The following is a 16,486-nucleotide window of genomic DNA, read 5'->3' as shown; positions in this document are numbered from 1 at the left end:
CATGAGGCAACTATGCAACAGAAATATTGGAATGTGGAAGACTAATAATTATAATAAGGGATTTGCATCATCATAATACAAGCTCCTACTTATCTTGGGAGAGTTTCTCTGCTTTTTAATTGCTAATTTAATTAGCTTTCCTTATTCCTTGAAGGCTTGAAGTCTGTTGTCTACCTATTTACCAAGCTTGCTAAACTGGCAGTAACAGTTCTAATCAATTCCTAATCCCCTGCTATAGTAAAAGAAAGCAGCTTAAAAAAAACAACAACCACAAACTGTAGGAGACATTACAGCTCTATTTTTTCCATTCCCTGGTTAACTTAGCAAATGCCAGCTTAAATTCAGAATTGGAATTTAATTTTTTTTGTTCATAACATGTAAGTGTGTGTGTGTGTGTGTGTGTATATATATATATATATATATACACACACACATACACACACACACACATATATATATATACATACATACACACACACACACACTGTAAAAAAAAAAGTCAGATCTATTTCTAATCAAGATATTAGATGCAGCTTCCCTACAATGTGGATTTATGTGAATGTTGTACCCAAGGTATTGAATCTGAGCAGCTTCAGTGATTTACCCAGAAGCATCACCAAAAGAAGTGTCAGTGACATACATTCTGCTTTTGCATTATTGGTGCAATGTGTAATGGCGAAGTCGCGTGTTTTTCCCCCGCTATTAGACATGGTGCAGCTCACTGTGAAGATGATGCAGACATTCCTCTTTTGCACATTACACTGGAAGCATGTAAAAGGAATACATGAATCTTCCACGCTTCCTTAATTAGTGCTTGTGCAAAGCCATCTTCAGCCCATTGCAGTTCAGATATAAAACCAAGTAGCTTTGTAGGCCAGACTGCAAACACTCCTTGCCTTTAACCTGCTGTGGGAAGTTTCCAATACAATCCTAAGCAGGTTTGGCTCAGAAGTAAGTCACTCTGACCTGGTTCTCATGATGCGACAGCCCACCGTGGCTTAATTTACCTGTTGCATTGTGCTGGGTGCCCATGGGTGCCTGGCTTGCCATGGCTTGGCTTGTCATTTGAGCCTGGGTGGCAGGGGTTGTTTGAGGTAAATTAAGCCACAGTGGGTTGTCATGTCATGTGAACCAGACCACTGAGTTCAGTCAGACTTACTCTCAGTTTAGTGTGTACAGGAGTGCAGCCTTGGGAAATTAAAGCTGCAACAGCTGATTAATTGGTTGTGTGTTTTAAAATATGCTGCCTGAATAACTGGAGGGTGGGGGACTGACTTTTTAGGCAATCAGAAAGGGTTTTCAACTGATGAATTGGTTAGATTAATCATTTCAAAAATCTATTGGTTGCCCAAAAAGGTGCCTCCAATTAATCAGGTGCCATACATATACATATATAACTGCAGATGGCAGGCAGCGTATTTTAGAACGGGCATCTTAGAAGAGGTTTTCTGCCGTCTCTCGCCCAGGAAGAAACACTTCTAAAACGAGGCCTGAAGCAACACACACATACATAATCTAAATACAACAATGCCTTTCTTGTCAAACGTTTGTTTTATTCATATGAAAATGTATGTAGATTTGACTGATATAATTTGAAACTCATACAACTGATCAATGTAGGGCACAGTCCTATACAAATTTATACAGAAAAAAAGCCACACAGCTCCCAGCATTCCCCAACCAGCAATGCTGGGAGTTGTAGGCCTTTTTTTCTGTTTAAACATGCATAAAATTGTGCCTTTAGGTTTCTTTAACTGGGTGAGAAGGGCATCACCAAGAAAAGCCCAGATCATGCTGAAGCAATTTTGGATGTCATATTGTGAATGAAAGTTCAGTGTACCCATATACAGAGAGCAGCACATGGCAAATCAGATATATGGGTTGAAGGATCGCATAATAAATTGAGATTGAAAAAATATGTGAAACTTAAATGGCATGCTCAGTAAGGGTGCAATCCTATGCATATTTAGACAGGGAAAAACTTTTTTTCTGTCTAAACATGCATAGGATTGTACCCTAAATGAATTTGGTCTAGTCACGTGAATTTAGGCTCAACTGTTTTCGAAGCACCCCAGGATTGCTACTGTTCTACATAGACCAAAATGCTCTGGACCACATGCAGCTGCCATACTGAACAAAAACATGATGAGGCTCTTTGGGTAGTAAAGCTGTTGAGACAAATCCAAGTAGAAAAAATACCAAAGTACTATGAATGAGAATACCTAACGCTTTAGTATTACTTTTTTGCAGAAATTGCTTCCATCTATATGAGTTTTGCGTGTCACAAATAAGTGCTGTCAATCCAAATTCTGTGCAATTTTAATATTTAAACTTCATAGGCAGAAAAAGCAAGACAACGCAAGATATAAAGACTGATGTGGAAAGTATAAAACCTTGACTAAATAAACTAGTAAAACTTATCCATGTATGTGGCTCAGATCACTTTTTTTTAAAGGAAGAAAAATCACTACATCTCTTTTCAAAAGGAAAGAGTAGCATTTAACAGCCAATGGGAAAATAATTACTGAGAATTACGGGAAGGGAGTCATGGCTCAGTGGTACTTTGAATGTAGAAGATTCCAGGTACAATCCTCAGCACCTTCATTCTTCTTCGATAGCTGGGCTGGGAAGATCTTTCTGGGTGAGATCCTGGGGACTCACCACTGGCCAGAGTAGACAGTACTGGACTAGGTGGTCTATTGATCTGACTCAGTCTAAGGCTGTTCATATTTTCTATAATGGAATTGTTATGGCCTGTAATTAAAATTACACCAAAGTCTCCCAAAGCAAAAGATCTCCTTGCTTTATAATCCATCACTGCATTCCATTAAGAAATGGTCAATTGTTTTGTGGTGCTGATTACACTCCTGGACTTGAGTGTAATCCACAGTACCTGTGGACTTGTGTTTCCCCTATAGTAGTGTTTCCCCTACAGTAGAACAGGGCTTGGCTCACTCTTGAGTCACCTGCAGGTATTTGCTCTGCTGGTACCTTCCATGAATTCACCTGCTCTGTTTTTGGCATGCTGGCCAGCAGAGGTCGATACATGTTGAGTAGATGCCTTGCAGGTTGAGGGAAAACTGGACTGAGGCCCACCCTCCCAGTTCTGTTGTGTCTATTATTTTCTATTACTTGTGACTTATTGGCAAAAATGTTCTTCTAATCAAGTAGGTTAGTATCGAGTATCTAATCCCGTGGTCTAGTATCTTCCCATCATCTCTGTCTCTCCAGGTGAAGCCATTATCTGCTGTCCATGTGGAAATATTTAGTAGCTCTCAATTTTTTGAAGCTGTGCAGGGATGATCAACCATTTTTCCCCATGCAGTATAAGGCAGTGTTACTGGTGGATCTTTTGTTCTTTGACAGACTAAAGGGGTGGTGGTATTCTTCTGTTGGGAATACTTCCATCATTTATCTTCTGGCATCTGTGGAGAAATTCTTAGGTTATTTCCTCCTCTGTGTGTCTTTCAGGTATGAGGCAACTGGGCCTGAGGTGGCCCTCAGGAGGATGAAACGAAAACAAAAGGGCAGAGGGTGAGACTGAGAGACATGAAAATAAAGCTCCTGGAGTTCATATGAACTATTTCAAAATGTATCACTTTTGGGATTTAGCCTCTAGAACCAGAAGTTCCTCACATTCCTAGCAGTAGTCCATTGAATCACCACGTAGTCCTTCATCAGAAAGTATGTCCATGCAAATGATGATTTGGCAATGCTGACCAAACGACCTTAATGGCAAATCCTTTCTGTCATTTCCTTCTGCAAAAAAAAAAGGAATTCCATTTGGGAGAAGTTTGGGTCAACATAATCTTTAGGAAAACAGCCCTCTGATTCAATTTGGTGCACAAAGCCCCTTGAATCTCTCATAGGATTGACAAATTATAGATAGTCCAGCCACTCACCCCATCAGTTATGCAAAATGGGTAGGGGAACAATAGATGCTTCGCTACACGTTATAATCCTGGGTATCTAATCAATGTTACTTTATTTATTGCAGACATTAAATACAAAAGTCAAGAATATTTTACTCATTCTTAATGGTGGCTATGGGGAAGGATCCAATGGTGCACTATTGCTAATGGAAACCAACCTTTCATGTCAATAGTGCTTGGTAGCACAATGGGTTTCTTGGTAGCACACATCTGGATCCTTCCCTATATCTCATTATTCTGCACAGAAATTGAAGCTTTCCCAGTAGCTATGAAAAAACACCTGACTTTTTAAATACCACCTTTCAGTCATTAAGGCTTACAAAGCAGTGTGTCTTATTTTTACCAAGCCATTCCCCCCCCCCCCGCAAAAAAACCCTTTTAAGTTCAGGTATTTAGGGGTATTTTTGGACAGCATATCTGCTGGCATGCTTTACTGCCTACAGAAGCTCCACACACACACACACACACACACACTTTTTTTACCCCTTCCACACATATTTTGGAAACTGTAACAATGGATTGAAATTTGCTTGGGCAGACAATTATGCCTCCCTCCCTCACCCCAAATATGGTCAAACTCTATCTATAATATGTTCCCTATTTATTATGGGCAGAGATCCCACAATGTGAGCAGTCCACAAAAATGATAAATGGATGACAACCCTAGACACAGAGGGTCTCCTGTTCACATGACCATTGGATGCATATGGAAAAAGCACTGGAAAAGTTCATACATGATGGTATGTAACCAGTGGAATTCAGGATTTAACTTGAAAAACACTGGAAAAATGGTGGCCACTACATAGGTAAACAATATGAGCTGTGTTTGCCAAATATGTCTGCTTTCCCTTTAAGCCATTTGCTCCATTCAGCTGGAAAAATATGCAGAGTGTTATGAAATGGGACTGAGACCTCTGCCTGTGTAAGACTCCTGTTCTTTCTAAGCTTTAAACAAAAACTGTCCACATGGTACCAGATATAATTTCTGCATAAATACAAAGACTAGAAATCTACTTTTAAACAAAAATGAATGCTGCAAGAAACTATATAATTCTGCATTGCATATGATATCCTGTGATTTGTGGCATGATCACAACCATGATTAATTGCTTACACGTCCCCATGAGCAACTGTTGCAATTTTTAAATATAAATGCTGAATTTGGCAGTTTATTCATTTTTATATCAGTCTCATAAAAATATTGAAAAGGTTACAAATCAACATGTTAATATCACTGACATTTACTATACACAGGATTTGGGATGGGGGAGAGAAAACTTTCCAGGTTATCTGTGTTAGAATTTTGACTTAACATTTAAGCTAGCTGTTTACTAAATAAGAATAAAAGGAAATTTTGGCTGCTTTCAATGTCCAGTTCTTCAATGTGCTTTCACCTTGTCATGTATATATCATATAATGTATAATATTTTGCATCCATAAGTGGATTTTGAGTGTTCAAAGCACTTCAGATACATTTCTTAACAGATATTATAACAGCCCTGTTAGGTAAGGCAGTGGGTGAGATCCAAAGTTTCTCTTCCTCCAATGGAAGGAGCCTTCATTTGATGGAAGGTGTCCTCCTGGTGATGGAAGGTTTCCTTCTGTCCAAAAAAGGAGAAAATAGTGGATCCAAGCCAGTATTTTTATCCCCATACTGCAGATGGGAAGGCCAAGGGAAGTAGCCTGCCTCCAGCTGCCTAAATGTGTTCATGGCTGAGATGAGATCTGAACCAGGGACTGTGTGGGGCTGATTAAAATAAATTTGATCTTATAGGTGCTTGCCAAATATATCATATAAAGATATAACCCAAAACTATGGATAAATTTATTCTTAATTTTTTAAAAGACAATCCTAATCATAAGAAATTTGACACAATGCCAGTTATTATTTTTTTCTTGGTAGATACCATTACATTTCTGAATTGATTTCAGCTTAAACAGCCTAAAGGCTTTAGGTTTGAAGGAAATAAGATGCTGAAGTGAGACACGGGCAGCAAAAATAGGACAGAACTACAATGTCTCTTTGAGTTGCCTTGGTGATAACCAACAGGGTCAAGAGAAGCTGATATCCACAAAGGGTTATCTTGTGTCTAAAATCCAGTTTCCACTTCCTTCTCTGTTTTCTTTTAATGTCACAAAAAAGGCATTGGTAGCAAAAGCAAAAATACTCTATATGTGTACGGTATGTGTGTAAAACTATCACTTCATCAAATATCACTATGGAAATAAGAAAAGAAATTTAATTGGGGAATAGCGTTTACACATGAAGTGCTCCCGAGAATGAATTCACATAGCCATGTGTTTTATGCACATAGGATTGTGGTACAAATGATAAATCTTCCGTCACAGATGAATTATCATGGGGTGAGCCCGTTCATGTGATTCAAATCATATGAAAGAGTATACATTACAGAGAGGGAAGCTTGCACAATGAAGCTTGTCATCTGGATGCCATGCAAACAAGTCATTCAAATAAAAAAATATTGGAGGCACCATCATGAATGCATTATGGTATCATAGGAACATCAGAAGCTGGCTTGTACTGAATGAGACCTTGGATCCACCTAGCCCAATATTGTTGACACTGACTTTTCTGCTTACCATCTATGCCCTGCATGCCCTCTATGACTAATGTAAAGGCCTTTAATTAATAGTGCTGAAATAAGAAGGTCTCTTGCTGATAAAGGTGCTGATAAAGAAGGTCTCTTGCTTTAATGAGCTTCCGCCATGCATTGAAAATGTGGTTGTTCAGGCAGGCATTTGGGGTTAGGGTATTTTTAGACATATGATGTTTTAATGTATAATTTTACTGTTGTGAACTGTTTGTACTGTTGTCACGTCGCCCAGAGTGGCTGGGTGACTGACCAGATGGGCGATTAAGAAAACAAACAAACAAAGTTACCAAGAAGTTGAGTTTAGGCCAACTCAGATAACCCTTTTCATTGCAGTCAGCCACTTTCATTGCTGCTTATGGAGATCCATGTTCCTACCAAACAAGTTATCTGAACTGTTTGCCATACATGTATGCTGCCATTTTGTTCACTGTTGGTAAGCAAAATTAAACCTTAAAGTCACTGAGATTTTTTTAAAAAATGATTCAGATGATCTATGAATTGTCACAAAGGGAGTGGTGGGGAGAGGGAAAGACAGCCAACCAAACATAAAGGTATTGTGTCAGTTGCCCCCAAACTATTGCATTAGAACTTATTCTTTTGAAGAAGGCTTCAGTTTGAGGACAAAGGCTTAAACCCTGCTGCAGAAGTACAAGAAGGTGGAGAAGACAATGGCTAAAATCTGTACTAGTCCCATTGTAGCCAGTGGGCTTATTCTTGTTTAAGTTAAATGAAAGCTGCTTTATGTAACATTTGTCAGTGCAATCCAAACATTCATAACCACCCTCAAGTTCTGAAAAATAAGATAATACAAAAACATCAGATTGTATGTGCTTGAGGAATGAAGTTTCTGCTTTTCCAATCAAAATTTCTCAGTACTTCTGTTAAAATAACAGAAGCACTGACCCCCTCGCTCGTTCCACCCACAGATTTAAGCGTTCATCTCCCACTCATTTTTTGAGTGAGACTATGTGTCAGTGTGTGTGCATGTGTGCGAGAAAGCAAAAGATCTACAGCAAAAACAACTGATTTGTACTGAGGAAACTGCACTGTTCAATGATACTTACAGTCTGTTTAACAAATTCGTTGCTTTGGTGCTGTTGATTAATCTCTTGTCTTGTATTCATTCGTTTTGCTTTTTGTGGATTATTTGACCATTTGTTTTAAGGTTCTGGAAAGGATGCTTTCCACCTACAGATGCAATGTCAGTCAAAGTAAACCACACATCAAGCTGATCCCAAACTGAAGGAAAACATTTCCAAATGTCATGAGGCTAATTGATACCCAGGAGGGCATGCTGTACAATCCTCCATGCAACCATACCATTATGCAGAGGACTGTTTGTTTGAAAGAGCTGGTTATAACCTTTTTCCTATGAAGAGCTGTTAACCCATGGGAAAAATCAATAAGGGGCCACATGTAGGCAGAGCCAGAGGTGCGTGGAGGCTGCAGCACTGCATTTCTCTCTCCCTTTGGGCCACACCATATGAAAATAGGCAGAGGGCTGTATAGCCTGGGGGATGCAGGTTCCCCACTCCAGCTATAAACCCTAAATTGCTTAAGCCTGATAGTTCTTGAAGAACAGCCCTCCCTTAGTGATCACCTCCTCTCATGCACCTCATTATGATGTAGAAATCCACTGAGGGCACCCTTGTCATGCTACCAGTGTGGCACATGCTGATAGCAGGTGTGCAAAGAGAGCTATGCCCCAGTTACGAAACTTCTTCTCTTACAGACTGGGACTAAGTACCCTTCAGGAATAAGGAATTCATTTTGTAAGACATTCTTAAGACCTACTTGTCTGGCCTGGCCTTTGCAATTCAGGCTTATGCTGATGTGAAGACTGGCTGTACATAAACCACCTGTCTCTTTAAAAATCTAACTCCAGGAAACTAGCATCTCCATTCCATGAGCTCACTTACAAAGTGTCCCCCTCCTGAGACTGTCAGGCAGAAATCTCTCCAACTCATGCATAAAGTCCTACTTGCTGGAGCTGTTGGGAAGTGTAAATTATTTAATTTTTTCAATGCTAATTTGCTCTCTTTTAACTGAACTTTTTTTATCTGAATAAAGTTTTAAAACTGGAACCTGGGGTTGACTGTGTCTTCCAACCCCTCAAGGATCATTCTTCCACTTGCCAGACAATTTGTCCCATACCACAGGCTTGGTTAAATGGGACATAAAACAGGTACAAATTGGACTCTGCTTCAGTGGTGACTCCCAAGAGTTTGCTAAAAGTGTTTCCCCTTCCCAGGTAATTAAGCCTGTAGGTCTTGGGCTTCTTATTCACTCCATCTTTAGGTTGAATTGAGTGAGTTGGGGCAGCATCAAGTGAAAAAGTAAAAAGAGGCATTTTCCAGCCTGGTCTGCACCACAAGACAGGTGGGTGGCTTTCTCCACAGCTGGGAAATTTAAATGAATATGATTACATTTTATTTTGTTCTGCTGGCTGGCTGTGTTTGCTTTGGTTACTTGCCCCCTGCCTTCAAGATGGAACACCCTATAAGTCTAAATAAAATAAGATAAGGGTTCATTTATGCCCATTTGGCAGAAGAGCAAGATATAAATAAAATTATTATTATATTATTATTACAGCTAGACTTGTTTTGCAGGAGAGAGGTGTACCAGTTGCCCTATTGGATGTCAAACTGGAACTACAAAGTATGTGCAAGTCATTCATGCATCATCGTTTCAGAACTTCCTCTGATGCCCAAAGTTGCCCCATGATTCTGTGAACTGCCAAAAGAATGACATGCCAGGGCAATGATTGAAGGGCTAAATCCCATTATTGCAAAGATAATGGATTCAAATTCAGGCATTTTGAAAAGAACATGCATATACGTATGTATGCATTATTACTATTTATATATTGTCTTTCCATAAATGTCACCAAGGTGGTATAGGCCCAGTTCACTTAACTTGAATTACTAAATTGTGGTCACAGTTATTCGCTTATGGGGAAATGTAGATATGGAAGCTTAAGTGAAAATGGGTCTGGTAATTCTTCTTACTTTTGCTACCTACGTCAAAGGGCTCTCTCTACCTTCACTGTCACACTTTAGGTCCCCATTTTTCCTCCCTACGTTCACTCTTTTCTCTACCCTTTGGGCATCATCACCTCCGCATCAGCTTGTGTTATTTCCTTCCATTTTTCTTCTTGACACAAACAGTGATGCATCTCTGTGTCAGGCAACATTCATTATGCTGAAAAAATCCCCACAGCAGCTCCTATCTTTCCCTGAAAAAATCCAAGGCTTTTTGTTGTTATTACTTGTTGCAACCATTTGTTTCACCCCAGTAAAACAAATTATTGTTTTCTTAGGAGACACATCTCTAAAATTAGTCTCAGGCCAAGACAGTTAAGCCATTCATTTTACATAGCCAGATGCAAAGAGGGAAATTACCCAGCACATGAGGGATGAGCAAGAGGTCTAGAGCTTCAATAAAATAGCCCATAGTAGCCTGCAAATGCAGGGAGGGGAGATCTGTGTAAATCAAGAGCTTTTGCAAATATATTAACACTTTGCATATTGCCAGCAAGTGCATTGGGTAACATGCTGAACTTCCCTGGTCGCAACCCTCATCTTGGCCATGAAGCAAACACTCACGCTGTAGTGGTTTGAATGAGTCATTGTACCTCAGCCTTACTTTCCCATTTGTAAAACTGGAAAACAATAACATACTTCACACATTTATTTGGAGCAACTGCTGAGTTGCATCTACTGTTGTTGTTTTTATGAAAAGGGACAAAGAACTAGCTGTTTTGTTTTGTTTTGTAGACTGCATGGGATACTGAGGGAAAGGAATTACAGTCATGGTTAACTACAGGTTCCAGTAGCCTTGCTGCCACTTAAAGTTTCACCTCTCCTTTAGGTAGTAATGCTTCACTTCATGGTGATCAAGTATTTCTCCACATCCACAAAAGCTAGGGAAAAACCTCAGTTTTCAAAAATGAAAGATTTCGTATGATTTTATTAAGCGCAGTGAGATTTTCTTCTAGAAATCAGTATTCCACAGTTCACTGCACAATGATGGCTTTTCTAATTTCTACATCACTACTGTAGAAATTACTGTACTGGGTGTAGGAACTTGCCAGAATCAGGGGAGAAGGATGTGTACTATTTCAATTTCTAAATGAATACCCAACACTCCAGTATAAGAAATTAAGACAAAGGACTAAGGAAACAATTACAGCACTATCCTTTGCATATTTACTCAGAAGTAAGTCCAACTGTGCCCAATGAAGGGTGCTTCCTAGAATGTTTGTTTTGGGGTACAGTCCTAGTCTTCCAATTATTTCTAGGGTGAAGCAGGTAGAGATATCCAAAGGATGATAGGGCTCATGTACCTTTAACCATTGTGTTGTAAAAGGGGGAATTTGGGCAGCTGCAGCTTGTTATGTAGGGATGAGAAAAGCAGACTGGTTACAGGAAAGATGATCGCCCCACTCTGTTTTTACAGTGCATACTGTTATGTGGAGGAGGGATCCCAATCAGAGACAGGTAGTTATTTTAGATTAAGCCTGGATCTGGTTTTGTGTAGGTGTCCTAGGGGAGGACAGAACTTCTCCTTAGTACCATTGACTTCTAACAACAACTAGCTCTGATTAAGGGCTTCTTCACACCTTTATGAATGGGAACCTGCCAAGAACCTTTACTAATGTCAGTTGATGACATTTCAGCATCCTTACTCCCAAACATACATCATGATATCAGCATGACTCATGATACAGAGAGGGTAGGTTTGTTATTGTGTTTGGGATCTTCTATGATGCTCAGTTTCATAGTAGATGTGTTAGGCTATGCTTGGTCATTTTGAAAGTGGCAGGAGGGGGAAAACAGGAATAACCTCTGCATGTTATAACACCCCAATACTAGAAATTAAAATGGTTTTGAAGAGGCAAACATGTTTTCCACATGATCTTGTCTGATCTTGGAAGCTAAGCAGAGTCAGCCCTGATTAGAACTTAGATGGGAGACCACCTGGGAATCAGGCTTCCTGCATTGAGCAGGGGGTTGGACTCGATGGTCTTGTAGGCCAGTTCCAACCCTATGATTCTATGATTTATGAACCACTTGGTTGAAAAATATAGGACAAGGACAGAAGCATATAAATTCACCCTCAGAAACACAGCCCACCAACAACGCTAACTGGGTTATTGTTACTTTGCAAGGATGTTTGTGGATAAACTTCCTCTTATTATGTCTTAAGGGAAGCAGCAGGAAGGAGGGAAGTGGATTATTATTGATTTTTTTTCTCACCCTCTTTGACTTCCTGATGTTTAATTACCTTTTAGGGTCAGTCAACTGAAATATAGCTGTTGTTATGGATGTAGAACATCGCACCCATTCCTTCACCTAACTTAGGAAGGGGCTAATTTTGACTAACAGAACACAGAGCCTCTGCTTGGAAAGATCTGGATTTCAGCTATGCCAGTCATGGAGTTTGCCTATATTGAAACCTTAATGGAGATTAATCTTGGGCTCTTGCCCCTTTAACACACATGTCACTTGCAGCAGCTGTAATACACAGGTGGGAACTGATGCAGCTCCTGAATTACCTATCAGTAATCATACATAGAGTGAAGAAAAGTTAAATAATAAAATCCTTGTTTGCAGTTCAAATAAACATGGGTATACAGACATCTTGTGTTGGTCCTGGTGTTCAGCTATTTATCATGGTTGTTGATTGTTGCTGCGTAGGTGCAGACTGCCCCTCTGTCCTCCTTTGAATCAGCCCTTCTGATTCAGAAGATAATATGCCTATTTTCTGTTTGATTCATCGCTTCCCCTCCCATGCCAATTTGCGAGTGCAAATTAACAGGCACATTAATTAACACATGCCTGTGCAAATTCACAGTTGTGTTGCTTTGTTTAGCTAGCAGCATGTCAAGCAACAAGGTCCACTCTTGTATCCCAAGGGACACCCCTGTCATTCCAGTATAACTCAAGCTGCTTCGAGACAGAGGACTCCTAGCACTGCCAGTCAAAAGACACTGTGCGCCTATTCCGTCTTTCCCTCCTTGGTGGATTTTCCATGGTAAGATAAGAAGATGGAACGAGCACAATGAGGCAGGAATACTGCATGATAAAAGCCCCCTCAGGCAATGAGCACATGCAGGTGGGTAGGTGGGTGGGGGATCAAATGCATGTAGGTAGAAGAGCAAGGGAAGGAACATAGAACTGACTCACAAATGGACCGTAAGGAATATTAACATTAGTGCAGACAGTGAACCATGAAATCTAGCAATGAAAACGCAGCAACGGTCAAAATCTTTAAATATAGCACAAATATTTTTAAGTTACCAGTTTTAATGGAAACCAATGGAAAGTCAGATGGGTAGCCATGTTATTCTATCGCTGCAAAAACAACAAAGAGACTTGAGGCACCTTAAAGATGGAGAGAGCAATCCTATGGGGATAGGCGGCCGCCTCTGAATTCAGAGGCGACCGCCTATCCGATGCATGGTGGGAGGAGCGCGGAGGGGATTGCCTCCTCCGTACTCCAGCCGCCCTACATTTGTGGCTAAATGGCTGGTTTCAGCTGTCTAGACATGGGACACTGGAGCACGGGGTGGGGACAACACATAGGAAGTGTCTTACCAGTACTTCCATGCTCCCCACCCCGCCCCTCCTCCAGGAACGCTTCAGTTTGACCTGCTCTCTGCTCTTATGAGTGTGGAGCGTAGGGATGATCTGCACCGCCTACAAGGCAGGGGATGGGGTGGAGAGGCAGTTCTCTGGGAACTGACTGGTCCCATGGCCATCTAGCCACTGTCTACCAGCCATAGGATTGTGCCCTAATACATTTATTCAGGCATAATCTTCTGTGGGTTATAGACCACTTCATCAGATCTAATGAACATCTGATGAAATGGGCTATGGCTGATGAAAAACTAAATTTGTTAGTCTTCAAGGTGCCACAAGACACTTTGTTGTTTTAAATGGAAATTCAGGAAGCCCTGAATCTAATGTAAATATTGACCTGCTTGATTAAAAGTTCAAACAAAAAAGAGAAAGTTACACCAATGTATTGTTCCCAACATGTTTCAAAAAATCTCCTTATCAATGGAAATTCTTAGTTTACTCTAAAATTTCCAAATGGCTACTTAAGGGCATAATCAGAAAAAGGCCTACAATTCCCAGCATTCCCCAGCCATCCATGCTGGCTGGGGAATGCTGGGTGTTGTAGGAGTTTTTATGTCTAAACATGCATAGGATTGCAGACAATCTTAGGGCGCAACCCGATGCAGATAGGCAGCTGCCTCCGAACTTGGAGTCGACCGCCAATGCAGGGCAGGAGAAGCACGGAGGGGATCGTTCCCTCCATACTCTTCCTGCCCTGCATTTTCGGCTGGACAGCCAATTGCAGCTGTCTAGCTGTGGGAGCACGGAGCACGGAAGGAGGCTGCCAGATGACACATAGGATGTGTCGTACTGGCATTTCCCCCTTCCCTGCCCCAGAACACCCCCTGGAATGCCGTGTTTCGGCCGCTCCACGCTCCTCTTGTGAGTGCGGAGCATGGGGGGAAAGGTCATTTCCCGGAAAACAAGATATCCTATGGCCATCTAGCCGCTAACTAGTGGCCATAGGATTGCTCTCTTAAAGTATTTATGAGAAAATACATTCAAATGTATGTATTTAAATACAAATTTTCATGCTGATGCTTGTTTTTAAATCATAGATTACTGTGGAAATAGAATGAAACTGATTTATGAATATGTGTGAAACTGACTCAGAATGGAAACAGACTGACCCATCCATTGCTGACACACAGACACATCCTTGGTATTGTTCTCAATGCTGTCAAGACTAGGGATGGGTGAGAAAGTTGTTGGGTTCACATTTTATTGCAAACTTACCAAATTCATACTTCCTGAACTTGCCCATGAACTGGAATGCAGATATATGGAGATATTCACACTTTTCCAAATTTTGCCATGTGGTCCATAAAGCAAAAAATGTGCACAAAAATGCATATATTTGGAAAGGTGCATACAAATACGCAATTATTAGGAAAAATGCACATGAAAATACATATGAATCTATGTGCTGACTTTTAGAAAAAAGAAATTTTGCAAACTGATGAAGAAATGGGATGGAACAAATGTAATCTTTGAAAAATGAGAAACTGAGCAGAAGGGAACTTAATAGCTTCATCCATCCCTAGCCAGAACATCCCTTTGCTAGCTCATAGTCCAGGATGATCAGCTGATGCTTTGTCAGTGGGGTTAATGATAACAGATCATCTCCTGACTGCTGGGAATGTCTCTCAATCTTTTGGAATGTGATACCCATCAGAACCTGGAGACAGTGGCACTTGCCCAGGTGAGGAGAGGGGCTAGGGAAACAGCAAAAAAGCATTTTGCATTTTGAAATAAGATAGAAAGACAGAGGTTTTGGAGCTGTGTGTTGGCTAGAGATGAGCACCTTAAGTCTTCAGTACTCTCTCATCCAAAGGAAACTCTTATTGTTTAGAAGTGGGGAACACGGCAGTATCTATGTTCTTACCAGAGGCTCTAATTCCCTTTGGTCAACCAAACTAAACTCGCTGATGAAGTAGTAAAAGTGCTTGTAGCAGGTGTTGACGTGAGCTTCGGCACCCATGCTGATGATGCTGTCAAAATGGTGGATATAGACATGGACAAAGACCCTGAAGAGGCGAGTCAGGATCTTTGTGCAGACCTGCTGGAAATTCTTGGGGAAAGGAACACCTGCAAGACAGAATAAAAAAGTTCTAAACTGCAAACATCCAACATTCTGGTTGGACAGCAGGCTATATTTAGGTACATTCCATTTGTACCTCCTTTATTATCACAGTACTAATGATTCAGTATCTATTTCCAGCAGTAGCTAGCCAGAGGCCTCTAGCAATTGCTGATTTCTGTTCTAGCATTTGGCTTGGTTCAATTGCTTGGGTTACCAGAATACATCTGTTCCTCATGCACCTATGGTACACCTTATATACTATCCAGTGGAGCAAGGGTGGACAGAAAGTACATCTCCAGACATTTTAGACTTCAACTCCCAGCATTCCTGTCCACTGGCCCTGCTGGCAGGAGCTTCTGTGAGTTGAAGTCCAAAACATCTGGAGATTTACCTTCAGCCCACCCTTGTACTAGAGGTTGTGATTATGTGGACTATCAGTTTATGGGAACTTGATATATAGATGGTTCTGCCCTGAGGCTTGAGGAATTGGACCATTGCCTTCCAACACTCTAAGGACATACAAAGCTGTCTTATATGGATTCAGTCCATTGGCCAATCCAGTCTCTTGATGGGCAGGCAATCTCCAAGGTCTCATACACAGTCTCTTCCCACCCGTAGCACCTGGAGATGTCAGTAATTGAATCTTGGATTTTATGCCTGAAAAACAAACACCCCATCGCTTTCTTACTTTACTCATGAAGTCTATGATAAACTTTACTTAGCACTGAAAACTGCATTGCTACTTCTGTGGGGTGAGTTTTCGTTTGACACAGCAGAGTTTTGTTTTTGGATTGGCGGCTCTTTATTCTTTACTTAACACACAGAGTTACACTATACCTGTAGAGGGAGCTAGAGGATATCCTTAGCATTAGGAATTGCACTGCACACTATTACCATTCTGGGATAGGACTGACACGGGAAGAAGAAATGGGAGTAGGGAACCTCAAATTCTTGCAGTTGTCTCTACAACGTGCTTGCCGTGAGTTGTGGGGAATGCACAAAACAGCTCTCTAAATGATCTGCCATATGTGTTTAATTGTTATCCACCACTGCACAGATGGAAAGGAGAGCAGCCACAAATAATAAAGGCATCTGATAGTGACCTTTTATTTTCAAGCAGGCTTCAACATGTCACCGTCTCCCACTAATGCATCAGTAGAATCTTAGGACAAGCCTAATGAATCCATTAACATGTCCCAATTATTAATTAATTAATTAATTACATTTCTATAC

The 16,486-nt window shown here is 40.7% G+C and overlaps 1 protein-coding gene across 4 annotated transcripts in view; it reads right to left on the bottom strand.

Annotated features, from left to right (window-relative positions):
* Positions 1-277: 277 nt before the first annotated feature.
* Positions 278-16,486, bottom strand: part of MOB3C (MOB kinase activator 3C) — a 50,137-nt gene continuing 33,928 nt past the window's right edge. For 3 of the 4 annotated variants that reach the window (XM_084852602.1, XM_084852601.1, XM_084852604.1), the window contains 2 exons: positions 15,056-15,258; positions 1,539-3,759 (listed from right to left, as the gene is read on the bottom strand). In XM_084852602.1, the coding sequence (XP_084708728.1) occupies positions 3,730-3,759; positions 15,056-15,258 (233 nt within the window). In that variant the 3' untranslated portion in view covers positions 1,539-3,729. Of the gene's footprint in view, positions 3,760-15,055; positions 15,259-16,486 lie in introns of all 4 variants that reach the window. The other variant, XM_084852603.1, reaches the window with a different exon arrangement.

The sequence above is a fragment of the Heloderma suspectum genome, chromosome 4 (assembly GCF_057233095.1).
Source record: "Heloderma suspectum isolate Gila_16-S chromosome 4, 16-S_ref, whole genome shotgun sequence".
NCBI classification, from domain to species: domain Eukaryota; kingdom Metazoa; phylum Chordata; class Lepidosauria; order Squamata; family Helodermatidae; genus Heloderma; species Heloderma suspectum.
This window is presented reverse-complemented; position numbering and strand designations above follow the sequence as displayed.